General features: G+C 55.8%; 2 protein-coding genes across 2 annotated transcripts; one reads left to right on the plus strand and one right to left on the minus strand.

The window, feature by feature from the left end:
• Nucleotides 1–2894: 2894 nt before the first annotated feature.
• SIX3 (SIX homeobox 3) lies at nucleotides 2895–5738 on the minus strand. The gene is made up of 2 exons (XM_049870490.1): nucleotides 4927–5738; nucleotides 2895–3087 (listed from the first exon to the last, which is right to left on the minus strand). The coding sequence occupies exons 1-2, from the start codon at nucleotides 5736–5738 to the stop codon at nucleotides 2895–2897; spliced, it is 1005 nt and encodes a 334-aa protein (XP_049726447.1).
• Nucleotides 5739–14438: 8700 nt separating this feature from the next.
• Nucleotides 14439–22903, plus strand: LOC126067922 (collagen alpha-1(I) chain-like). The gene is made up of 10 exons (XM_049870157.1): nucleotides 14439–14498; nucleotides 14629–15008; nucleotides 15189–15354; nucleotides 17649–17738; nucleotides 17958–18136; nucleotides 18184–18297; nucleotides 18410–19080; nucleotides 19221–19397; nucleotides 19459–19602; nucleotides 22863–22903. The coding sequence occupies exons 1-10, from the start codon at nucleotides 14439–14441 to the stop codon at nucleotides 22901–22903; spliced, it is 2022 nt and encodes a 673-aa protein (XP_049726114.1).
• The last annotated feature ends 1811 nt before the right edge of the window (nucleotides 22904–24714 follow it).

Genomic DNA, 24714 nt, shown 5'->3' on the forward strand with positions numbered 1-24714 from the left:
CTTTCTCTGCTGGGTACATTGAGAGAAAGAAGCATTATAACTCCACTGGTTTGTCCCAGACAAAAAGGCACCTGCTCTCTGGTGTCACCAGCCTAGGCCCTTCCAGGAATCACCAACGGTGCCACCCCTTTCCGTCCACCCACCAATTAGGGTTAGTTGATTGGGTAGGGGTCCATCCACACCCTCCACACTCCCTGATGCAGACCTTTCTTTGGATTTCCAGGCCCAAGCTCTGGGTTACATACATGACAGGCCACCTAAAACAGAGGGTAGGTGACAGAGTCCTTCGTCCCAGACATTCTGTGTACCAGAATAGAGGCTCACGCTGAGCAGAAGCCAGGCAGACCCTTCCCCAAACTCCTACCACCTGGGTCAGTGCTGCCTGAGCTTGGCATCGTGTCTTCTGGGTGGTGACAGTCGCAAATTCTGACACTGCGTGCAAGGCCACAGAAGGACTTGGAAGCCTGCAAGGTCTGATGGACACCCTGGTGCTAAGGAAGGATGCAGAGTGGGAACCTTTCTCATCAGGCAGATGCGCCCCTGGGCGTTCAAGGCCCAACCTGAGTGCCCAGGGCACTTCCGTGCCTGGCTGCCCCTCTACCCAGACTGCTTGCCTAAACCCCATGGCGCTACCAGGTATGGAGACAAAAGGAAATCGGAAGTCAAAATTAGTTTGGAAAAGGGCGAGAAATTCCAGGCACGTTTCTTCCTAATCCTCCTCTCTTTGGAAATTGGACTTTCAAGTGAAGGCAAGTTTTCTGAAATTACCTCTTCGGCTGGCTCCTCCTCAGGCGCAGGCCGCCCTGGCCCAGAGCGGCAGAGGCGCCACCAGTCACGCCATCCCAGGGAACGTCGGGCCACGTGGGTGGGGGAGGCCTGGGGCCAGCCAGGACCTGGTTAGCAAGAGGCAATGATTTGGGGCAGTTTGTTTTAAAGTGTAAACCAACTTGCAATGTCCTGGAGGCTCATGAGATTGTTTGATCCCAAAAGGTAGGAAGAAATTTTCAGGGAGAGAGCCGGAGAGGCACAAGGCCAGTCGCACAGTCAGCCGCTCAGACGTTGACACAATCGGTGCCGGTGCCGAGGGGGGTCCATCCTGATTCCTGGCCCTAAACTGCTCAAACTACCTCCCTACTGGGTCCCCTGTCCTCCCCACCCTGGCTTCTTCTGCCTCCCTCCTCCCGCCTAGTAGGCAAAGCCTGTTAGCTCTGCTCAGGATGGAAGCTTCGGTTAGGCGACATTGTGTATTTCCCCTTTTAAAAAACAAACCAACAACCACGGTAAGACGCCAAACACAGCTCAAGGACCCACTGGGGGCGGCGGCAGGCTGCAAAGCCCGGAGGGTCGCGCGGCGGGGTGCTCGGCCTGGCACCTCGCGGGGAAGAGACTGGCCTGGGCCCTCTCGGCCTCTTTGCTCAGGAATTGGCTTTGGCTCTTTTCCTAAGGGCCCTTTACCTCCACCCCTTCCTCCCCAGGTCGAAAAAGCTCAGACCCGGCCTTACAAGGCTGCCTGAGCTCAGGCGGCCGATCGGGAGGGGAGGCCCAGGCCAGGCCGCTGCGTTCCGGGGCTGGGGGCTGAGAGTGGACAAAAACACCAGTCTGGGAGTGATAAGAAAATGGAGAATACTGTATTTGCTTTAGAAAGTTTTTACATATAGATAAACACGCAGTTAGGATAACAGTAAAAGCGCCCTATGGGGAGTGAGAGATACCTCCAAAGCAGCTAAGAAATACTTGAAATAGCTTTTGCATAAGAATACTACGGTCTCACACTCGGCTTTCGCTAGCGATGGGGTCCCTCTTCCTAACCCAGCCCATCTCCCCAGCGGTGACCGCCAAGTCCACGCCAGGAACACCCAGTGGGAGGTGAACCCCAAAAAGGAAAGAGACAGGTGAGCTGGAAGGGGGGAAGAAATAGGGAGAAGAGAGAAAGAAAGAGAAAGGAGAGGAGAGAAGGCAGTATCATATACAGGCAATTTCTACACATATATTACAAACTGGGAAAATGACCGATCATTAAGATATACATAATTCATATAAAATTTTGAAATAAAAATAAAAATCTGTTACAGTCATAACTATTCTTTTTTCCACATTTATAACCAGTACCCACACAGGCAGTGACAGAAGTGGAGAGAAAAAGGTGCTTAGGAAGAAAATGATTGTCTGCTGAACAAAAAACAGAAGATTGCATCTTGTTTGACCCATACTTGGACTTAAAAACAGAAGAAAGAGAAAGAAAGAGAGCCAGAGAGGAAAAAAGAGAGTGAGAGAGAGAGCAACAAAAGGTAAGAAACATTTGCTATTTCCCTCTCGAAGGAGTTCCTTTTTTTTTTTTTTTGTACAAATTCTGAACGAAGATGGCGATTTTACTTTTCTCTGTTTTGTTTTTGTCGTCTTGTCGTCGTGGTGGCGGTCGGTTTTTGTATAGTCGACTCTTTTAAAATCGTTTTAAACTAGAGAGAATATTTTCCCAGATACAAATAAATCGTCATGCAGGCGGGGTGCCGGGTCCGTGGGAACCGAAAGGAGAAGCCGTGCTTGTCCTAGAAAGTATACAATTGTCACTTCTTTTACGTTTCCTGCCCGCAACATCAGCGTTTGTGACTGTCTGTTGACGTCGCGGTCCTTTGGGGTGGCCTTGGTGGTAGATGGTGGTGGGGGGTTTTGATGGTTTGCGGTTAATTTGTTATTTTTTCTTGGTTTTTATATATTTTTGGCTGGCATGGGAGTGTGCATTGTGTGTGTTTTGTGTGTGTCTATGGTTGTGTATCCTGATTTCAATTTGTTCAGGGGATGGAGGAGGAAGAAGAGGATGAGGAGGAGGGCCGAGGAGGAGGAGGAGGAGGAGGGGAATGAGGAGGGGAGGAGGGGGAGAAGGGCGGCCTCGGCTATCATACATCACATTCCGAATCGCTGGAGGTTACCGAGAGGATGGAGGTGCCGGTGTCCGCGCGCTCCGTCAGGCTGGACACGCTGGTGGTCGGGCTGGCCGCCGTGGACGGCGACTCGGCCGAGCCGTGCGTGGGGCAGCCGGGCTCAGCCAGCGAGCGCATGCCGCTCGGCCCGATGGCCTGGTGCTGCAGCCTGCAGGAGACAGAGAGCGGCGCCCGCCCTGACACAGCAGTCCCGACACCCGGCTGCGCCAAGCCGCCTCCCCGCGCCCGCGCCTCCGGGAGCCAGGCCTGCAGCCGCAGGCGCTCCCCCGGCCTCCCCCATCCCGCGTCCCTAGCCACCGCCCCCTACTCCACCGTGTACCCTCATCCCCGCCTCCTGGCTCCCGGCTGCTCTGGAGTGCCTCAGAACCTCCCCGGCCCAGGGCTTGGCTCTTGGCTCCTCTCCCCAGGGCTCTCCGGAGCTTCCCAAGGCTCCCCAAGGAGAGGTAGAATCCTTGGCCGGCCGAGCTGGGGAGGCCTGGGCGCCCTGGGAGAGCAGACTTCAGGGAGGGACAGGGCGCTTCTCCTCCCCTGCCTCTGGGGCTCTTCAGACTGTCCGCTGCACCAGGAGTGGACGGGGTTCCCGCAGTGCCTCCTGCCCCTGTCACCCTAAACGCTCATCAGAGCTGCGGGTTGGTCACCGGCCGCATCTCCGGGGTATACACCGCCGGCATCGCTCTCTGCAGTCCTGGGCGGAGCGCAGGAGCGGGGAAGAAGAAAAAAAAAAAAACCCAAAGCCGAGAGCAGAAAAGTGGGGAACGAGAAGGTAGACAGAAGCGGGAGAAGGAGAAGGGGAAGGCGAGAAGAGGAGCGAGGGTGGAGCGGTCTCTGGCTGCGGCTTTTCCTAGCCTGCTGGGGCTGGCTGAACCGAGTGTCTCTGAGTTCTTCCCTCAAGAAGGCCTGCACCTGACCGCCCACGCTCCCCCCGTCAGGCGAAAAGTGGCCTTCACGGGCAGGGGCAGAGGGTCGTGGGTTCAGGCCTGGGCCACCAGGGCCCAAACACACTCGCTCACTCCACAGCTCAAACCCAGCACCCAGCACCCAGCTCCTGGCTGCTGTCAGCAGCTAGGGCCCAGCACCCTGCAGGCCTGACCGCTGCCTTCCCTGGCTGGGCAGCGACACGGGTTCCATATGAGCGCTTTCACCCAACTTCCTCCCTTCCTTCACCCTTCTCTCCCCTCTCTTTCCTCCTTCCCTATCTTTCCCTCTAGTTCTTTTTCTCCCCACTTTTCCCTTAGGCCCAGCTCCACTGACCGTCAAGCCAGTACAACTTTAGGACTTTGTGGCCAACTCGCCAGCAGCCGGGCTGATCCAGCTCCTCCCCACCTGAGCGAACCAAAAGGCTGCTCCTGGGCTCGGGCCGAAGGGCGAGTACTTGCACACGCACACGTACACACACAGACACTAGGCCTCTCCTCTACTCCCAGCCTGGCTCTCCTGCTCCCAGCCAGCCGAGTGCAACGCTGCGAGAAAAAGGCGAGCTGCGCGGCGGCCGCCGGCCTCTTTCCTTGGTGACAGAGACCTGGTTCAGATTCCTCTTTCTCACATTTCGTGGATTTCTCCTAAGTTTTTGCAATGCGTGGAAATAAGGAGCAGTCATCAGAGCCAGATGGCAAGGAGCGCTTTTCTTCCCTCCTTGTCTCTAGGCTCTGGAAGAGCTGAGGCCGGGGCTGAGGAGGCAGGCGCGGGTGCAGAGCAGGGCTGGAGGCTCTCAGGGCCAGGGACCAAGGGCTGTGGGCACTGGGGGCGGCACACACACACCCTGTTCCCTGAGGAAAGCCCCTCTCGAGCAAAGCAATCAATAAACCCAAGGCCCGCCCCTCCTCCGCGCCGGGGCTAGCGGAAACTTTCTCCAGCTGCCCGGGAGGTCCAGGCTTTGCGGGCACTTGGCGGCCGCCCCCCACCATCCCGCGCCCGCCCCGATTTCAGCCCGTCTCTCCCTCCCCGGCGTCCGGAGGCGGTAGCCGGGACACGGGGCCCACCAACTGACCTGTTCTTGGCCGCCGCGGCGCGGTCGCGCTGCCGCCGGTTCTTAAACCAGTTGCCTACTTGTGTGGGAGTGAGGCCGGTGGCCTGCGCCAGTTCGCGTTTCTTGCTGGGGTTGGGGTACGGGTCCTGCAGGTACCACTCCCGCAGCAGGCTCCGAGTCCGCTCCTTGAAGCAATGCGTCTTCTGCTCGCCGTCCCAGATGGTGCGCGGCAGCGGGAACTTCTTGCGCACGCGGTACTTGTCCACCGGGCCGAGCGGGCGGCCGCGCAGCTTCTCGGCCTCCTGGTAGTGCGCCTCGAGCCACATGGCCTGCAGCTTGCCGTGAGACTCCTTGGTGAACTTGTGGTTCTCCAGGATGTGGTAGAGGTCGCGGAAGTTGCCCGTGTGGAAGGCGACCACGGCGCGCGCGCGCAGGATCGACTCATGCTTGTTAATGGCCTCGCACGCTCCGGGGGCCACGGGCAGTGACCAGAGGAAGCGGCCCAGCCGCTCGATGTCGCCCGTCTCCTCCAGCGTCTCGCAGACGCTGGCCACCTGCTCCGGCGAGAAGTTGAGGGTGGGCAGCTGGAACATGGACAACTCTTCCGGGGGGGCCCTGGAGCCGCCGCCGCCGCCGCCGCCTGCTCCGCCAGCACCGCCGCCGCCCGCACCGTTCCCGCCGCCGCCGCCGCCGCCGCCTCCCGCGCCGCCGCCGGCTCCCGCACTGTGCCCGCCGCCGCTACTCGCCAGAAGTAGGGAGCGGTGGTGAGAATCGGTGAAGTTTGGCAACAAGAAGTGGGAGGAATAGAGGTCTAGGGGGGAGCGGAATACCATGGACTGACCTGAGAGGAGAGGAGAAAATTCAGGGAGAGGAAGAGAGAGGGGAGGAAGAGGAGGAGAGGGGGGATGAGGACCAGGAGGAGGGAGAGGAGAGGGGGGAGGAGGAGAGGGAAAGGAGGGGGAAGCAGGAGGAGGAGGAGGAGGAGGGGGAGGAGGAAGGGCGTAAGGGACACCCACACCCCGCACACATCCACACACACACACACCCGCGCAGCCACATAGAGAGGGAGGCAGGAGAGCGGCCCGGTGCGCGCGCGCAGAGAGCCCGAGACCGAGAGGGAGAGGGGGAGAGGGAGCCGAGCGAGAGCCAACCACCGCCGAGTCAAGATTCAGCGATCCCACAGCAATCGCCCTAATGACAACAGCCTCATAATATCTCCCCTAAATCCACAGTGAGTGCAGCATTGAAACATTTTGTTTCGCTTTTCTATTGGTCTGCGGCGTGTCGTTGTGGCGTTGCCACGGCAACCGCTGCCAATCACTGTCAGCCCTGCCAATCAATACCGAGAACGTAAGGACGGTTTTACCACTTAGCTAGAGGGAGGGGGAGGGGGAGCCGGAGGGAGGAGGGTGAAGGCGGAGAAAGGGAATTTTTTTTTTTTTTTAAATCTTTGCAACTCTTAATCTCGCCACTTCTCTCTCTCTCTCTCTCTTTCTCTCTCTCGGCCTTTCTCACTGTCTCTGAGCCCCTTGTTTCCACTTCTCCAAAGAAGTTGTTCCAGAAATCCAAAATGCCGTGGGCACAAAGTTATTGAATGGGATGAGCAATTACAGGGAGGATTTTGTTGGGGAGCGAGAGACTCCACACTCCCGCTCGGGCCAGAGGACCAGCCCTCAAGGAGAGGCCGAGAGCCAGCCTAGCGGGTACGCCTTGCACACGGTGTGCACATCAGGCCGCCTCTTTCATGACTATGTGAGCCCTAATAGTGGCGTGGAAGAAAGGACAGATGAGATCCTGGGGCCCCCGCGCATCGACCCGGGTTCTGCGGGCCGCGGTGTCTGGGATCCGGGATTCCGAAGGGTTTCTGGCACCCTCTGCCCTCCGGGGAACGCGAGCCTAGGACCCAGGGTGCTAGAGGCCGCTCCACCCGCGTGGGTCAGCACTGCCGGCCACACTCACCCCAGCTCCCACTGCAGGCCTTCCGGCTTCTCTTTATTCTGCCCCTAGCCAAGGGGCCAAGATCCCCTCCCCATCACTTAGTATTTTAAAATAACAACAGTCGAAATAACTGTACACTTTACTCCGTCTTAAAATGCAACCCGCGTCTTTGTTTCCCCCCAGACTTCAGCCAGCCGCCTTTCCTAGGAGCTGAGGAGGCCGCGGAGCCAGGGAAGCCTCTGGACCCTGGGGAGCGCGAGATGCCCGCTGCCCCCGCCGCCCAATACTACCTGCCAGCCCAGAAGGACACCAAAGTTTGGAGGCCGGCCCTGAAGAAGCGGGCAAGGCCTGAAAACTGCTTGCTTGCTTATTTTATAAAGAAGGGGGGAAAAAAGACTCGTTAATTTCTCTAGGAAAGGTACCGTCCCAAGCCCCAAACCCACCCGGAAGAGTGGCCTCCTTCTGAGCACCGCCAGGCCCAGGCCGGGCCTGGGTATTTTATTCTTAGCTATGTGGCTTCTAAGAAGATGTAATCAGCATCTTGAGCCGGCCTCGGCTTTGTGAAGCTTCTGTAGCTATGGAAGTGTGATTTACGCAGATTTGTCCGGGTCAGAGACGTCTTTCCCCCCGAGCACTGGGTATATTTAGACAGGACTCGGTTTGGTGTTAAAAAGTGTATATTTTGAATGGATTCACACACAGTAGCCAACAATGCCCACATTGTCGGCCCGTGTACAACGTGTATTGAAACTCAGCGTCCAGACTTCAGCTAATCTGCCCTCAATAAAACTGAAATAATTATCCTAAGCTGCCTTTCTAGAAGAAAAATCATTGAGAAATTCAAAACTTTTTTTTTTTTTTAAATCTTTTCTGCATTCCGATGCAGATCTGGGGGCGAGGCGCCGGGTCCACAACATTTAGGAGATCTCAATGAGGGCGGAGAGAGAGAGAGAATGTAAATGGGAAACCTAACGTGACTGGGGCTGCCAGGGAACCAGTCCCCAAACCCTGACCTCAGGCTCTGCTTAGGCCCACACTCCCGCAGCGCCAGGCCTCCTGGGCCGAGGAGAGCAAGCCCGCCACCCTGGAGGCTCCAAGGCGGCAGGGCGGCTAGGGGGTGGGCAGGGGGCCGGGGCCAGCCCACCCAGCCCGAGGCAGCCGAGGTTCTCGGGTCATTAGCCCGTTGACTCGAACGGGAATTATTCCCCCAAGGAAAGACCAGCCAAGCCCCACTTTGGGGTCTCTCCTCTCCATATTTCTTCCTCCTGGCCCTGAGCCCTTTTCTGCTCAGCTCGGAAGCTGTGGGAGGCCGGTCACCGAGGGCCCAGAAAGAACCCAAAGGTTGGGACACAAAAACACACACTTCATCTTTTCTTCCCGATCCCTTTCTCTCCTCAGAGACGGATTATAGGCTGAGGGGTGGGAAGGGGAAGGGGCAGGAGGAGGAAGCGGGGGAGGAAGGAATGAAGAAGGGGAGGGGAGTGGTATTGTGCCGCGTGGGGGGGGGGGAAGAATTCCTACGGGTGGGTTTCCGAATATTGTGTTCAACTTTTTGAAAGCAGCTCGTGACCCCGAAACTGCATCCCCCGGAGCCCGGGACCCAGGCGCCGGGCGGGCGGGTGAACCTGGCTAGTCCCCTCCCCATCGCCGCCACCCCTGCCTCCCGGTGGAGGCGACCCGGCCTTTCCCCGCGGCTGCCTGGCCAGCCGAGCGAGGTCGGGCAGGTGCCGCGGGCTACGCCAAAAGCGCTGAAATCGAAAACCGGAGCCACTCGGTGAGAATGGAGGGAAGTGGGGCTGGGACTTCTCACGGCGACACCGCCGCCCCCCAGCCTCAGTTCCCGAGTCTGGCAACCCGCCGCACCCCGCCCGCTCGGGTGGCGGCCGCGGCTTGGGAGCGCAAAGCCGGGCGGAGGGAGGCGGCGGGGCGCGCAGCTTTGTGCGTCGGGACCCGGCCGGGCGCGGGGGGCTGCAGCCCCAGGCTGGCAGCGGCTCCCGGCTCAGCGCAGCTCCACGACGCCCCGCCCGGCCCGCCTCGCCGCCCGGCGGCCGCCGGCATCTCTCCTCTCGGGTCCAGAGCACCACGTCCTCCGCGCGGAGCCCGTAAGTTGAGAGTCCGGAGAGCGAGGGAGGAGACGGGGCGGCTGGTCCCGGGGAGCAGCGCCGCACTGGCTCCCGGCCCGACTGGGGGCTCGGGCTTCGCGGGTCTCGGTCTAGAGGTGCTGAGGTTGCGTGTGTGTGTGTGTGTGTGTGTGAGTTGGAGGAGCTGGGGCACTAGAGCTTCCCTTCCTGAAACTCCCAGGCGCTGGGCTTTGAGAGTGCAGGAGCAGAGGGCCTCGGGATCAGGGGCCCAGGCTGCCTTCCCCGCTGTTGGGAAGCCCAGGCGTCGGGCATTGCGGGCGCGCGGGGTGACGCCTGGACCGTGGGTCCTTCAGAACGCGGAGATGGGGTGGGGAGGTCAGCCGCGGGGACTCTGAGTCGCCTCTGCCCGTTGGCTGCTCAGACTTCGGGATCTGGGACCTGGAGCGGGTACAGGCCGAGGTCACCTGAACAGAACAAAATTTCCACCACCCTCCCGGCTTCAGTCCCCGCCCCGGCGACCAGAAGGGCAGCGTTCAAGTGGTGCGGGGAGAAGAGAAGGCGTTTAGGCTGGAAGCTGTCCTTGGGTACCACGAACTACTGGGCCTTTATTTACAAATGTCACTCTCCACCCTCAGCCCTGGGAAAGTTCCAGTACTCCCAGGAGGAGTGCCTGAGAGACACCCCCTGCCCCATTCTCCTGGTTTCCTAAGCCAAGGAGTGTGTAGGCCTCTGGGACAGGAGGGCCCAGAGGCCCCGGCCGCTGTACCCACTCTGCTTGCACCAACCCGGCCCGGTCAGGGGAAGGTTTGCCCTGGGGTGCAAGGCCCCTTCCGGCCCGCAGGACTTCGGACCCGGTGGCCGCAGTCTGGGCCTCCCCGCAGGCTGCAAACTGAGGCGCTTGGCGCCGGCGGCCAGGGAGGGCGCAGGGGAGCGCAGCACGCTTGCGAGGAGACTGCGAAGCCCTTCAAGGACCCTGATTACTTTCCTTTGAATGAAAAACAACAACAACAACAACAACTGCTCCCTCCCGGTGCCCCCGCCCCCCGCCTTAGCCTCCGGGGACTGGAGCTCCGAGCAATTGTCACCCGGGATAGTAAACACAGCTCAGTTGCCTCAACTTTCGCCTTGCATAAAAGTTCCCGGCGTGCCGGGAAATTTGAATATTTGATCAGCCCCTTTGAGTGACCCTCATTAGCCGGGCGCCCTGCTAAGGCACCGGCATTGCAAGAAAGCTGCCGAGCCCTGCATTTGTACGCCTTGTTAGCGCCGCTTAATGAAGCCGTCCCCTCGGCTCAAAGGCGGCCTCCGGGGTCGGCGGCGGGCACCTCAAGGCACCCCGCTCTGCCTAATGAGCCCCGTCCCTAGCTAAAGGCCCCTCCGCCCCCCACATTCTCAAACAAGAGAAGTTTGGCTCCGTCTTGGACCACAGCACCTCCCACTGTTAGGCCCAAGAGGGTGGGCACAAACCCGACCTAGCTGGCTTGGCGACCCAGGCAGGAAACTTGGAAGATATGAGCCCTATGAGGCTGGGGTGGGGTGGGGTGGGGTGGGGTGGCGTGGGGGGGGTGGGGGGGGAGCTTTTACTGACTCAGATTCTGTCCCCTTGGAATGCACTGCCAAGCTCTCCAGAGGGCCAATTAGAAATCATTTAGTCTCCCCAGTTCCTTAAAGATGCAACACATCTAATGTTGGGCGGCAGAGGGTGGGTGCCAGGGGGAGGTCAGCTTTCCATCCCTTTGCCCTCCCTCCCGTTTCTTTGGTCTCCATTGCCCAGAAGGCCACACACTTCTTCATGGAGATCCTTTCCTGACAGCCAGAAGGCTTGGATTTAGGGAGGGGGCAGGCTGGGCTCCCCAAACTATCACTGCCAACACTACCCACAGATTCCAAGAACTGACAAAAGTTAGGACAGCTGGCACTAGAGAAGACAGGGTACCACAGCCTATCCCCCCCCAATCCCCCAGAGAACCAGCCCTTCTCTGGTTTCCCTTCAGCCATGCTTCCAGTTCCAATGAGGAAGAACACACCTAGGTAGGGCCACCCTGTGCGGGGGCTGTCTGGCTGCTAAGGAGACTGGGACTACTACAGACCCCAGGGAGAGGCTGAGAGAGGAGGGCTCGGGAAGGAAGGAGAGTCAAAGCTGTCTACCACCTTTTTTCAGTGGGGCAGCTGATGTGGTGAGCCAACAAATATAAGGAACTCTGTTAGAAATGGTGCTGCAGAGATTTCCTTCCCTCTGCCTCTGACCCCTCTCCTCCGCTGCCCTTCACCTGGACATCTGGAGCTCAGGGTCCTCTCTCCTTCCCTCTTTGCCCACAGGGAACTTAGGATCTTAAGGGTTACCTCTTGGGGGACGGCTGCAATGGACTTGGGAAGCAGGCTGTTCCCAGGTGCATATTCAGGGCCTTCTGGGCATCTCCCCCGCATGCTCACAATCTCTCAGACACACTAAGGCCTGGCCAGGTTCGTAACTGCAGGACCCCACTGGGGATAACTGCCTCTGTGGAATGGGATGCAGCCAGCCTTCCCTCACCCTCTGCCCAAAGCAGAGCCTTCTAAATCCATCTGGTCCTCTCCTTCCATTCCTCTCCCTCAGCTCCACAGCCATGCCCTGCCCCCTTCCCCATCCCAAGACCCTTAAGTCAAGCCCAAACTGACAATCTCTAGGGATCATCTCCATGCTGGGCAAAGAAAGTGTCCTGAGGGTGACCCTCCCAAAGGGCAAATGTAAGAGCGCGAAAGGGAGGGTGGGCGCTGTTGGAGAGCAAGGGGACTTGAGGCTGAGGGTAGAATTCAGCCCTGTGGCCCTGTGGGCAAGCCCACCGATTGCTCAGGGGAGGAGGCGAGGGGAGGGGGCTGGAAGCCCGCGGGCAACGGCCAGGGCAGCAGGGGCCTCGGGCGTCGGCGTGGGGGGCTAGATCCGGAGGAGAGGGGCGGGGAGGAGAGGGTCGGGGAGCGCGCAGGGCGGAGGGGGGGTGCATCTCTTTAAGAGCCACACGGCTGGCAGGAGAGGCGGGCGGCCCGGTGCCGGTGGCGCACTGACCCCGAAGGGGATTTAGCGGGAAGTGAGCGGCCGGGCTCCGAGGCTTTGTCCGGGGGCGCCCGGAGAGGCCGAAGCACAAGAATAAGGAGCAGCCGTGGCATGAAAGGCCGTGCGGAGACCGCGTTGCCCCTGCTCTTGACTTCTGAGCACGGCTTAGAAAGCCTGTCGCGGCTTAAGTCGAGCTGCTGGAGCTGGGCCCTGAGCGCCTAGTCCGTGGACTCGGAGCCCTGGGTCTCCAAGCCGAGGAGGCGTGGGATGAGGGGGCGCTAGGGCGGCGGGGAAGCCTGGCAAAGTCGCTGTGGGGTCCACAGCCGCCTGGCCCCGGCGCCGAGCTGCGAGCCTGGCGGACTGCCTCGGGCACGAACAGCCACAGATTTTTCTTTTTCCAACTTCGGGTTTGGGGTTTGTGTCCCACCCCGCGCAGCTCTGGAGCCGACCGACCACAAATGGATTCTCAACAGGTGCCGGGGTAAGTCGGCTTAAAGAAATTCTGGCTGCGTCCTCAGCCCCTCCCCGACCCTCTTCCCTTTCCCCTCCCTCTTTCCCCTGTGGTCGGCCCAAGTTCCTAGAGCTCCTCCTGCGAGCGCTGGCGGAATGAGGGAGGGGGATGCGGCATTCTCTCCCTCCGGGTCTCTGGGCTCCGGGTTCCAGCCCAGGACCGCTGGCGGCGACCCCCGCGAAGCTCCTCCCGGTGCCCCGGGCCCCATCATCCTAAGCTCCTAGGTATAGGCCCTGGCGCCCCAAGGTCCAAGTGGCTGCAGGGGGTGGGGGCGTGGGAGGGGGAGCGCGCAGCGGCGCCACCCAAGCGAAGCAGGTGGGAAGGGGGGCGGGGGATGCCGAGGCCGCGAGGCCTTTGTGTGGGGGTTTTCGGCGGAAACCGAACTATTCACCCTTTTTTATGAGAGACCCGGGATCTGGCCCGGGGGAGCCCGCCAGCCTTACAATAGCCGGCAGAAGAGCTTCTCGGTGGCCCGCATGGGGCTGGAGGGGGAGGATGAAAGGGGCCAGGGAGGGCGGAGGAGGGAGGCAGAGAAAAGCGAAGGCAAGAAATCCAGGGCGCCCCAGTGGAAAGTCGGAAAATGTCCCCAGAGCGCGCGGGAAACCCTGAGGGGCGCGCGCGCGCTCGCAGGCACACACCCGCACTCGCTCACACGCGCACACACTTTTACACCCGCACTCACACCCACCCCACATAGGTAGCCCACACTTGCGGTCCAGCGACCATGGCCAGCACAGTCTTTGGCCGTGTGGGGTCAGACACCCGGCGCCCAAGCCTAGCGCAGAGCGGAGACGACCTCCCACCTCCCCCCCCACCCACGCCTGGCTGCCAAAAAGCCCTCGCGCCTGGCCGCCGGCGCCCCACGAATGACTAGGGGAGCCGGGAGGGCAACCGGGGCTGGGGCGCAGGGAGGATCTTACCTGCCGAAAGGTAAGGGAAGTCGGGAGCAGGAAGCAGCGGCGGATAAATATTCATTAGGAAGCGTAAGTGCCTCTTTTTAACCCGCGCGGCGCGCTCTCTGGCTCGTATCTTTCTTTCCCACCCTCCCTCTGTCCTCTTGTGAGGCGCTCTCTCCCTCTCGCTGCCTTCCCCCCACCCTTTACTGAGAAATGCCGGTTGGATCCCGGTCTATCTAACCTGTTGGGAAGCCTGAGCCGCGGGCAGCGCCTCCACAGCTGTTTGTCTTCACTCTTGGGGCGCGAGTGCCCCCATCCTCCGTTCTTCTTCTTGCCCAGCCCCTCACCCCCTTCGAAATTACTACATCATTAGCTTTATTTTCCCGGGCGGTGGTGGGGGGAGCCACAGCACAGCCCGACGCACCAGCAGGGCGAAAAGCCGGCGCTCTCTGAGACAGCCCCAAGTCCGTCCTCAGCCCAGCCTCACCCATCCCCTCCCATTCTTGTTTCTTCTTCCCTCTTTCCGTCTCCTCCTCCGTCCAGAATCAACTCTACTCCCTCGCCATCTCCCCGTCCCCCGCTGCCGCCAATCTGGATCCCAGACTGGGCCGGCCAGAGATGCCAGGCCCACGGTTCCAACACGCCCAGGTTAGGGCTTCACCCTGCCTTCCGTGTGGGGGCAGCCGTCCGGGTCCTTCTTACCCACACAGGTTTTCCTGCCCGACCCTGGTGTGTGACCCGGGCAGTGTGGGCCTTCGGATCAGAACGCCTGGGTGCACATGAGGGGCCTCAACCTGCCAGTCTTCAGGGCCCTCGGGCCATGGCCCTTTGGCCCGCCCTGGGAGGCTACAGGAGAGAGGAAGAAGTGGCCTCATTTGTACAAATGCGCAGGACAGACAGAATGGCCGAAGGATTAAAACTTGCCTTTTATTTTTTTTTTTATGAGCAGACTGACCTGAAGTTAGCCAAAAGTCCGCATTTTTCTCATACTCACAAGAAAACATATCTACAGGATCCCAGGAACGCACAAATCCCGGCATAATCCCGCAGGGAAATACTTGTGGTAGCACGCGAACATGTGCGCCCCCCCTCCCACGCCGGAGGCCGGCGCTCCTGCAGACCTCAGAGACCCGAAGGCGAGTCGGCCCACTAGGCGACTACTGCCTGGGAAATACAATTCAGGAACGCCCCGGGACTCTGCAGACCACACTCTTGATCCCTTTCCTCCCAGCTCCAGGAGCCTAAGCTGCTCCAGGGGCTCTAAAGGATGGCGTGCTCCGGGGGTGCTTTGGAGTGGCCAAGACGCGAGCTCCGGCAGCGCGCTTAGCTGGGTGCGCCAAGATGGGGGCGGGAGGAGGGGCCGAGGGGGCGGGCCCAGGCCGGTTCCCAGTTACAAATAAGGCTACTCCCGGAGGCGGTGGAGGGTTTTGCCCCCAAATGCGGGAGTGGTTCGTACCGAGGCCCCTTGACTTTGATCTTGGGCCCGGCACCTTCCCCAGGGCCCAGGGCGCACTAGGCCGCGGGGTGGCCAGGGTGGGAGGTGCGGCTATGAGCCGGGAGGGGACCTGTGATCCTAACCCGCCTATTCGGCCCGGCCACAATCCACCTGGAGAAGTCCCAGAGGCTAGCCCCTCCATTTCTGAAGGGTGTGAGGCGCTGGATCTCCGGAGGGCCTCCTTGCCCTCTCTTGGGGGGTTAAGAAAAAAGTTGGGCAAATAAAGGTCTAAGAGACGCCTAAAGGGCCTTGGGTTCGGGAAGCCTTAGCAACGTCGCTCTCCATCCAAAGCCTCGCCCTTGCGCTTGCTCATCTCTCCTGCCTTACGCAGATCTAGAGAGTCGGGTACGTCCGAGCTCGGACTCCAGCCGAGTTACCTCAGTGTGCAGGCGAACATGCACGCAACACAGGGTAAATTAGAGGAACACCAGCGCATGTTCATGCAGAATTTGAGGGATAAAGCAGTGTCCACAGGCAAAAATTGTTCGAAGGCACGGGTACACAGGCAGGTGTCCAGATGCTGACAAAAGCTGCAGTGCCCGCGCGGAGTGACCCTCAGCCACACGGGCCGACTTACAGGAAACCGCACACTGGCAGAATGGGCCAAAAGAGGATACCGGCCTCTGAGCCCAGGGCTTGGTGCTAGAGGAAGGTCGGCTCCCAGGGGACAAAGTTTATTGAGTAGACTGAGTGAAGGTTTCAGGTAAAGTCCTGGCAACTAGAAAAAACGCCTTATCTCCCCCACAGCCAACTCTTTCGCCTTCCTCTCAGTTTGGCTGGAGACACCCAGAAGAGGGCAAATCTAGGAAAGATTTATTTTGACCGCGATTATTTATTATCATTACCAATGTGTTATTATTATTGGCTTAGGAGATTGGTTCTTAATGAGGGGTTGGGTGGTGAGTGTAGATGCGCCCCTTGCTCACTGCTCGGAGACTTCTAATGGGAACGGTGAGCCCTAATCAGGTTTCAAGAAGCCAGAGGGCCTTTACTTTGCCCCTTTCACCCCTCTTATCCTAAATTTAGTCTTAAAAAGAACCCTTAACACAGTTCCATCTCCTTCCACCTTCCCCACTTCCATCCCAATCCCTTGCATATCAAATAAACACCAAAAGAACACTTTAAAGTGAATTATTTGCTTTACTAAACTCTTTTTCTTTGTGGAAGGTTGGACAGTTCTCACCCCTTGCTTCTGGATGGGGCAGAGCTTTGTGTCCCAGTCAGCTGGGCTGGGGTGTGGGGGTTGCAGAGAGGAATTTTCACAGTGGCTGGAGGACAAGGCCCAGCGAGGGTACAAGGCTTTTTTTTCGGTGCCAGCTCCATTTGCCCTGTCCAGTGCCAGCACGGTTCACCCTGAGACAGTGGCCACATCAACTTTTCATGCAGAAGAGGCAGGAACACGGGAGCAATGGTGTCCTCCCTTCTGCTTCACCCCCCTCCCCAACTTTCTTTCTTTTGAGCCCCCCTCTGAGCCTCCCTGTCCTCTGAAAGTAGAGAGCAAGTTGGGAAGATTCATTCAGACAAAAAAACAAAAAACTTTCTGGGCCAGCAAGTCGGATGACCACCCTCTAAGGGGCACATGACGGGAGGTCCGTTGAAGAAGAGATGAGCCACCCAAAAAAATGCTGTGGAAGGACAGGCATGTCAGCATTTAAAGAAGGATCTAGCACCTCTAGGATGTAGTTGTCCTAGAAAGGAGTGAGGTGTGGGTAGGGAAGCATTTCTTCCCTTTTGGAGACAAACACTGTGCCCTTCCTCCCTCCACCACCCCCCGAAAAAATTTTTTTGAGGATACCCTTAATTCCTGGCAATTTTAGCAAGAGGTTGTGATTGTAGATGTTTTGAACAAGTGAAAATCGCTTTAGAGTCAATCTTCGTTGTAAGGGCAGTTTCTCCCGAGGCCGTTTTTCTTTCCCCAGGTTTGTTTTTCCTCATTCCCGAATGAGAGGTCACCTGCTGGGGCACCACAGAAACAGACTTCAACTAAAAGAGACAGCCTGAATAAGGAGAACATCAGTCCCAAACCTGATGTGTGACTTCCAATCCCTGTAGCCAAGAGGTGCAGAACGCAGAGGCAAACTCATCCACCTTCCGGTATTTCCCTCCCTCTTTTTTGGGGGTAGTTTAGCCAGAACCTTTCCAGTGATAAATCATAATCAACGTTTCAGAGTTGGAAGCGTTTGCTCTTACTTACCAATTCTACAAGATTCCCCAGACTTGAAATTTGCATGACCGATTTTCAAACCGGTTTGCATGTCCGTAGTTCTGCCATTGCAACACTTATCACTCAACGAGAAAAGCAGTTCGTTTCTTCAGAGCCCCACATCGCCTGTGTGCAGTTACTGGAGCCAATTTATTTTTCTCTGTCTTTTCCCAACACCCTTGTCACCTCTGCCCAGGGCCACAGGGCTGGGGGCAAGACTTCCAAAGCTTGTAACCGCTTGAGTGGGGTACCTTGTTTTTTTTTTTTTTTTTTTTTTGCTTGTTTGCTTTGCTATAAGGAATTCTTAGCACATTGTCTGGGTTTTCTCTGTCTCTTCTCTCCCAGAATGAGCCGACTAGAGTTGCCCAGCCTTCCTCAGCAGAAACCCCCTATTTAGAAGCTAACCATTCCTGCTGCCCCGAGCAAAGGGCTGAAACTTGTTGTCTGGTCCAGAAAAAAAAAACAGAACTGGGGCGAAAAAGGAGGGGGAGGAGATCCTGCTGGGGGAGGGGACATCACTTTCAACATTACAATAAAATAACCAGATACCTTTTTAAATCCCTTCCATCAACAGTGTCAACGCGCTAGAAAGGCCGTGTCGCCTCCAAAGGTGTCTTCACCCCCGAGGGCCCGGCTTCCAGCCGCAGCCCCACACTGGGCCCGCGCGCCGGAGAGGAGGTGCTCCGACGGCGAAATCCCATACATCTGAAACTACAGTGATTACTAAATTAATAGCAGGCACTAAGACAGATGTCAAAACGTCTTGAAAATGTTTATCTGTGAATAATTGAGAAGGTGGTGGGACACATTATCTGATTGTATAATGAAATATGTATGAGCAACAGCTGTTTGCCACGTCCTCTCCCGCCGCCTCCTCAGCCGGGGCTCTTCTCTTAGACGCAGGAGCCGTGGCTATGTTGGTCGCCCACTTCCGTCCACTTGGGAGCCCGTTGGGCCCCTGCCGGGCTGCTGGCAGCGCTGGGGCTCCTGCGCGCCCCGGGCTCCGCCCGTCTCTCGACTGAGGCGCCCCTGGCGGAGTCGCCCCTCAACCTCGCCTCTCTGGCTGTCGTAGCCGGGTGAGGCTTAGCCGCTGGCCGAGCTGTCCCTCGCCCTTCGTGCCCAGGAGGAGAGTCCGGCCTGGCGGCGGGCGAGGCCCGGAGCTCCGGAGCGACTCCGCGGAAGGAAAGGCCCGGAGGCCGCGGCTGAGCAGGGCGGCCCGGGGTCACCGCGGGGTGACGTGTCCCCAGAGGCCTTTGTTCGGCGTTCTGGCGGCACGGCGCTCTTCCGTCCCGGCGCCCGGGCCCTGTTTGTTTTCCACCGCGACACGCGCGCGGCCCTCGGGCTGGCAGTGGCCGGGGCGGTGGCCAGGGCAGGCCCGCGGTCCGCCGGGGTCAGCAGCAGCTGTGGCCCCGCAGGGAGCGGGCTGAGGCCGAAGGGGCGCGGCTCTGCCTTGAGCCTGGGGCGCAGAGACCCGCCTGGCGTACGGAGGCGCGTGGCCTCGGCGGGAGGCGAAGGCCCGAGCCTGGGCTCGCGAGGGTGCGGGCGGCCTGGGCGCTGCCCAGCCACTCCCGGAGGCACCGAGGGGCGGCGGCGAGGCGGCTAGACCAGGACGCGCCAGGGGCCCTGTCGGGCCTGGACTGCAGTCCTGGCAGCGCGGATGAGCCCTGGCCCCGGCTGGACGCGCTGGCCCCTCTCCGCAGCCCGGGCGCTTCGCTCGGCGGCGGGACCGTGTCCCCGGAGCGGCGCTGCCCGCGGCCCCAGCCCGGAGGTAGCCTGCCAGCTCTTCCGCGGCCTCCCGGGCCCTCGCTGTCCCGGGCCCGGGGGCCTCATCCCCAGCTCCCGGCGCCCAGGAAGCCTCGCCCCGCAGCTCCCGGCCGCACCGGCCCTTCCCGAGCCGCTGCCCCTGACCGCTCCGGGCCGGGCGGGAGCAGCGGGAACCAGCGCGGCGGCGCCGCAGCCCGGGGCACACGCGTCTACGCGGTCTCCACCCGCAGACTCGCAGTGCAGATGCGCTCGGGCGGTATTTCTCGCGCGTCCCCCCTTTTACCTAATCCCTTATGCTTTTATTCTAATCCTGCACATTCCGGTTAATCTGTAATGATACCGCTTCGGAGGAACCTGTTGCATACCAGGCGCGGTAATTTGTCACCTTGGAAACAGTTTTAAATAAAGATTATAACCGCGATGTCAACTGTGTTTATTCTCCGCGCGGGGGTCGGGCAGGGAGGACCGCGTTGCTGCACCGCGGGAGCCGGGCGCTGGGGCTGAGCGGGAGGGCTGACAGTCCCGAGGCCTGGACGCAGCCAGGCGACCCCAGGAGTCCCGGGCCCGCGGCTGGTGGCTTTCGAGTTTTTCCTTTTGGGAAACAGCATGGTCTTCAACCGCTCGGTTTGCACAGCAGCTGAAAACTCGGTGAACTTGAGCCACTGTGCGTCCCTAATTGGCATTCAGCCGCGCCCTGCGCCCCCGAACGCTGACCGCGCGGAGAGCGGAGACAGCGGCTGGCGGGACCTTGGCGGCGGCGGCGGCGGCAGGCAGGCAGGCAGGCAGGCTGAGTCGCCTCTGTGCCGATCACTCTGCGCTCCGAGTTTCCTCCTTTTTTAAAGAACACCGGCAACAACAGTAACAGCCACCCCAAATTGCTGGCACGTCAAAAGCAAAATTAAACATAATTGCTTTTATTTATCTATTGCTTTTATATCATTAAAATATTTTTAGTTACATTGTATAAAATAGCATCGACTCTGATTATTACCTGCCATATCTGTTGGTCTGCTCCTTGTGTATTCAACTCAGAAATATTAACAATTAAGAAAAAAAAACACATCTTATACATTGTATCTGTCAAGATATGTTACAATTTCCATTAACAAAAAAAACATTATTCTTGTTGAAGAAGCTATGAAGCATATCTTTCACGAGCAGTTTATTAATAATCACAGTTGTCACAAAGAATTAGCTATGCAGAGATCGTAGACATAAAGGAAATATTAGATGCACAGAATAAAACATACAGTGGGATTGAAGCATAACTCTTTTTCCTTTTAAAATAAAATTTTCCCGAGTGGGGAGGGGGAAACCCGAGCTATTAAGCTTACTTAAAAGATGGCTTTGTTGGTTTAATTATACTGTAGTTATTTTATAAATATGTTTCAAAGGAAGCTTGCCATATTGCATGTCAATGAGGACTGTAAAGAAAAGCTCACAAAAGCTAATGCATACGAAATACCAAATTTTAGTCATTAGCATTCCTATTTATTACAAACTAAAGGAACCTATTAACAGACAAGAATTTCTATTTAGCTAGCATTACAATGTTTGGCCATTAAAATAAAAAAGGGCAAAGTATATACGTATTTTCCCCCCCTTGAAACTACATGGTCTTTTTGCCTTGAAGCTCATGGGGAGATTGGGAGATGTTTCTGATTGGGGAAACACGATTCTACGCTGCCAATGGGCCAAAGGGCCCAGAACCTCTATTTTTAGTTATCAAGCTTAATGCTATTCACTTGGAGGCAAGACAGGCCAGGCTGGGGCTCTGCCGCCTTCAGAACGCTGCGCAGTAACCTCAGCCTGTGAGGGGCTCTTTGTCTTTAATTTGAGCTGGGAGCATATGCAAATTATTAATTATTTTTCATCAGGGGGTGGAAGAAGATGGCAATGGTAATGTTGCTTTTGTTTGGGTATTAAAATTTCCTTAAAAGCTCCGCAGACAGGGTACTTCTCCCAAGGCGGATTCCCCTAGTAGGAAATCTCAAGGGCTCCAGTGAACACACCCATATTCATTTTAGAAACAAGCAGATACAGATTTGTGTCCCTTCGAAAACCTTTACCTTTGAGCAGTAACTGGTCTAACACCAGAAGTGAATAGATAAACATATTATTTTTTTTTCCTGAATGCTGATTTGAGGGGGGAAAACTTTTCAACCATTCTTACATTTAGCAACTTTAAACATATTTTTCTTCTTCAAATTGAGGGCATTTTTTCCCCCTGTTGGGCAGAAGAACACATACATTTTAAAGGGACTGAAGCAAAATGTTTACAATGATTAAAAAACAAACCCATTGCCATTGAGTTTTTCCAACTCCTTTTTGCATAATGTTAAAAAGAAAATGTTAGGTGAGATTTATTTTTAAGTACCCAACAGGGGAGGAAAAAAAGGGTATATAAGCTTGTTAAACTCTGTGCATTTAAGAAAGGACTGGGAGCCCAGGTTCTTTCGGCCTGACGTTTAACTTGGACGCCATATATTCTGCCAGCTTGGGGGACTCTTGGCATTAAAAAGATACAACATTTCTAAGAAAAGTGCTTCAATGAAAGGTCCATATGAAAACAGGTATCAGGAGGAAGGAAGAGAATCTACGAATCTCTGATTTGAAAAAGAAACTCAGCGAAAGCCTTCATTAGCAGCAGCAGCTCCCAGGACAAATTTTCATTTTCAACGGTAAAGCCAGCACTGAGGTGTGTGTGTGTGTGTGTGTGAGGGGGGGGAGGTAGGTATTCTCTCCCCTGTGACTACCTGGGCAGAGACACAGGAGGGAAGGGCAGTGGTTTTTACACTGCAAACTTTTCCTGCCTCGAAATAGTGGAAGTTGCTGTATTAACAAACTTGGGAACCTCAATGCTATCAGCTCTAGGAAAAAAAAACAAAAAACAAAAACTGAACTTTCTCCATGTATATCCCGTTGTATCTCCCAAGTCTCTAAAGTGTATTTAATACAGACATGTGGAAAGTGGCTTTAAATATCTAAGTGGATCAAAAAGAGTGATGCTTGCTACCAAAGGCTGGGTCTACATAATTATTTGAATAATTTAGCCCTTCTTAAATACCAAAAACCAAACCCAATGCCGTAGAATTGATCCCAACTCATAGGGACCCTATGGCTCCTCTTCCTCACCCCAAACTACCCAGTCTGATTTTTGTCTCCATTAATCCAGTGCCCCCATTAATCCAGGAGATGGGTTACCCACTCGCTTCTGCTTTGTTTGCATTTCCCCCTTCATTGTATACTGAACCCAGATACACCAACAGTCTAGGAGGAGAAGGCTGTTTCCCATATATTTAAACCAAAAAAAAAAAAAACAAAAAAAAACCAGTGCTGTCTAGTCAATTCTGACTCATAGCGACCCTATAGGACAGAGTAGAATTGCCCATAGAGTTTCCAAGGAGCGCCTGGTGGATTCGAACTGCCGACCCTTTAGTTAGCAGCCATAGCACTTAACTACTACGCCACCAGGGTTTCCATATTTAAACCAAGGTGGCTTAAATCTCAATGTGGGGGAGAGATAACCCTACTTCCAGCTGTCTTAAATTCCATTTCAGAAAGCAGATTAGGGAAGATCTCAGTGATATAGAGATGGGTAAGACAGAGACCCTTTTCTCAGGGAGCTAACACTTGTTGGAGGAGAGAGATAAATACAGGTCAGGTCAGCACAGAACAGTGCGGTTTTCTGGGTGTCTTGGCTGGGAACACACAGGAAGGAAGCATAGGAGAGATCTGAGAAGGCTTCCTAGAGGAGGTGGGGTTTGAACTGAGCCGTGAAGGATGAGTATGATTCATTGTGGGAGAAGAGGAATGGTGAAGGGTATGACATGTAAACAAAACTGGTAGCCAATTAAGATATAATGACAGGTCTGACATAAGGTAGACATTTAAAAGTATTTATTTAAATGAACAAAGGAATAAAATTATTTTGAAGTCTGATAATATGTTCCCCTAAACATTCCTCCTTAGGATGTCTTGCCTTGCCCTGAGCAGGCTATGCTAACCTGAAATTCCCTTGTTTCTCTTCCCCCTCAGTGGGCGAGGGAGCTCAGTTTGAGGCTGCCAATGACATCTAGAGCTGACAAAATGATGCCCGCTGATACCACACAGCGGCTGAAGGTTCTTACTCAGAGAAGACTTCTCTATGCTGCCTGCATTGTTGTCCTGTCCACATTCTTGCAAGAATGAGGGGATTATTGCAATTCTAAGGAGTTTTGTATTTTTAGCAAACCTCCCTCTAATGGTACCAATTTAATGTTTTATTCAAAACATCCCAGAATGCAAATGGTCAAAGGGGTCTTGCTAGGTTTTTATACACAGAGCCAGGAAGAGTCCACGGAAAAAGGTCTCTGGACTAGAAATGGAAACCTGGTACTGCCACTGCTTAAGAAAGCTTAGCGGATGGATAAATTAGCTCACCCAACTTGGCCTCGCTTTTTCTCATCTGAGGGATAAAGAAACCATGTTGGCTCCCCTTGCCTATAAGACAAGGCTTTTTGTTTCTGTTCTTTAAAGACAAAGCCAGAGGAAGGTGGGTCTCTACAGACCTCTGCCTTCCTGCATTGCAGCATGGTGATATTTACATGCAGGTGGTATTAACCAATTATGAACAGTGTTTCTTCTCCTTTGGGAACAGGTGCTTATTTGTTTGAGCTTTCAGAGACAAATCTTAAAGACCAGGAAAAGAAATAATACTGGCAAGAGAGGACATCGACAGCCATACTGTCCTTTCTTCAGAATGCATTTTTATGTGTGAGAAGGCCTTTGAGCCTGGGACACACAATCTGCACCAGGACATGGCCGAGATGTGCTCTTCAGAAAGTGTCTTGGTGAGGAGAGTGGGGCCAAGGCAGTGTTATGGACCCAACCTGGAGCAGGACATCTCATATCTCAAGTTGCCTGCAGGGTCTTCTCACTTTGCCCTCACCTCCACTCCCCCTCCAAGGATCAGGGCTTTGTTCTTTCTTTTTTTCCCTTCCCTGTATAAACCACTGCTTCTTCCCAAACTAAGCACGAAAGTCAAAAAGTTGAGTCAATTTCAATAATAAACAGATGTCTTTTGAGTTTCCAAGACCCAAGAAAAGGCCCTTCCACCGGAAGCACTTAATTCAAAAGGAGGAAACACCAAGATTATGAAAGACTGCAAGGAGTGTGGCTGAAGAGCAGCCAACCTCCAACCCCTCCACCACGTACTGGCCCTCTGAGTTCATCTGAGGGAAGCTCGATTCCCCAGGAGCCCATCTTTTCCTGGTTGCAAAATATGTTCAGTTCCAATGTACATAGGCTAAACATATGGTGGAAGAGAGTGAAGAGGGAAGACTGTCCATTAGCACATTCAGGGACAGAGTATAGGATGTACATTCAACAATGGGCTTCTTGTATGGGAGCATCTCTCCAGTGAAAGCTGAACTGACCTCAATTTGTGTGGGCAGTGTGCTTGTATGAGTGTGTGTGTGTGTGCATGCATGCTTGTGTGTGGTGTGTTTACAAGGCCAGGCAAATTCAGACTGCTCTGTAAGTCTCTTGGTGCAAAGGAGGAAAAAAGTATTGAATGACCTGTGCATATGTGTTGAGGGGGAAGAAGAGGCCCCAGAGATTAGAAATGAAGAGGGGCTGGAATGTTATTTTAATCAGTCTCACATTTCCCTGGAGAGCTTGTCTGAGAACATGATCTTTTTTTCCATTTACTTCTCTGCAGCGAAGTACAGAGACCCACCAAGCTGAGGAGGAAGACAGGACATCTTGACCAAAGCTGAATTCTGAAGAACACTTGGCCCCATCTTCCAGAACACCTAGATCACATAGGTAAAGCTTTGGCCAGGTCACCAAGAATGAAGCTAGGAAGTCCATTACCCAAAATTCCAAATTAACCAGGACACACATTCAA

Source organism: Elephas maximus, chromosome 26, assembly GCF_024166365.1.
Source record: "Elephas maximus indicus isolate mEleMax1 chromosome 26, mEleMax1 primary haplotype, whole genome shotgun sequence".
Lineage (NCBI taxonomy): Eukaryota > Metazoa > Chordata > Mammalia > Proboscidea > Elephantidae > Elephas > Elephas maximus.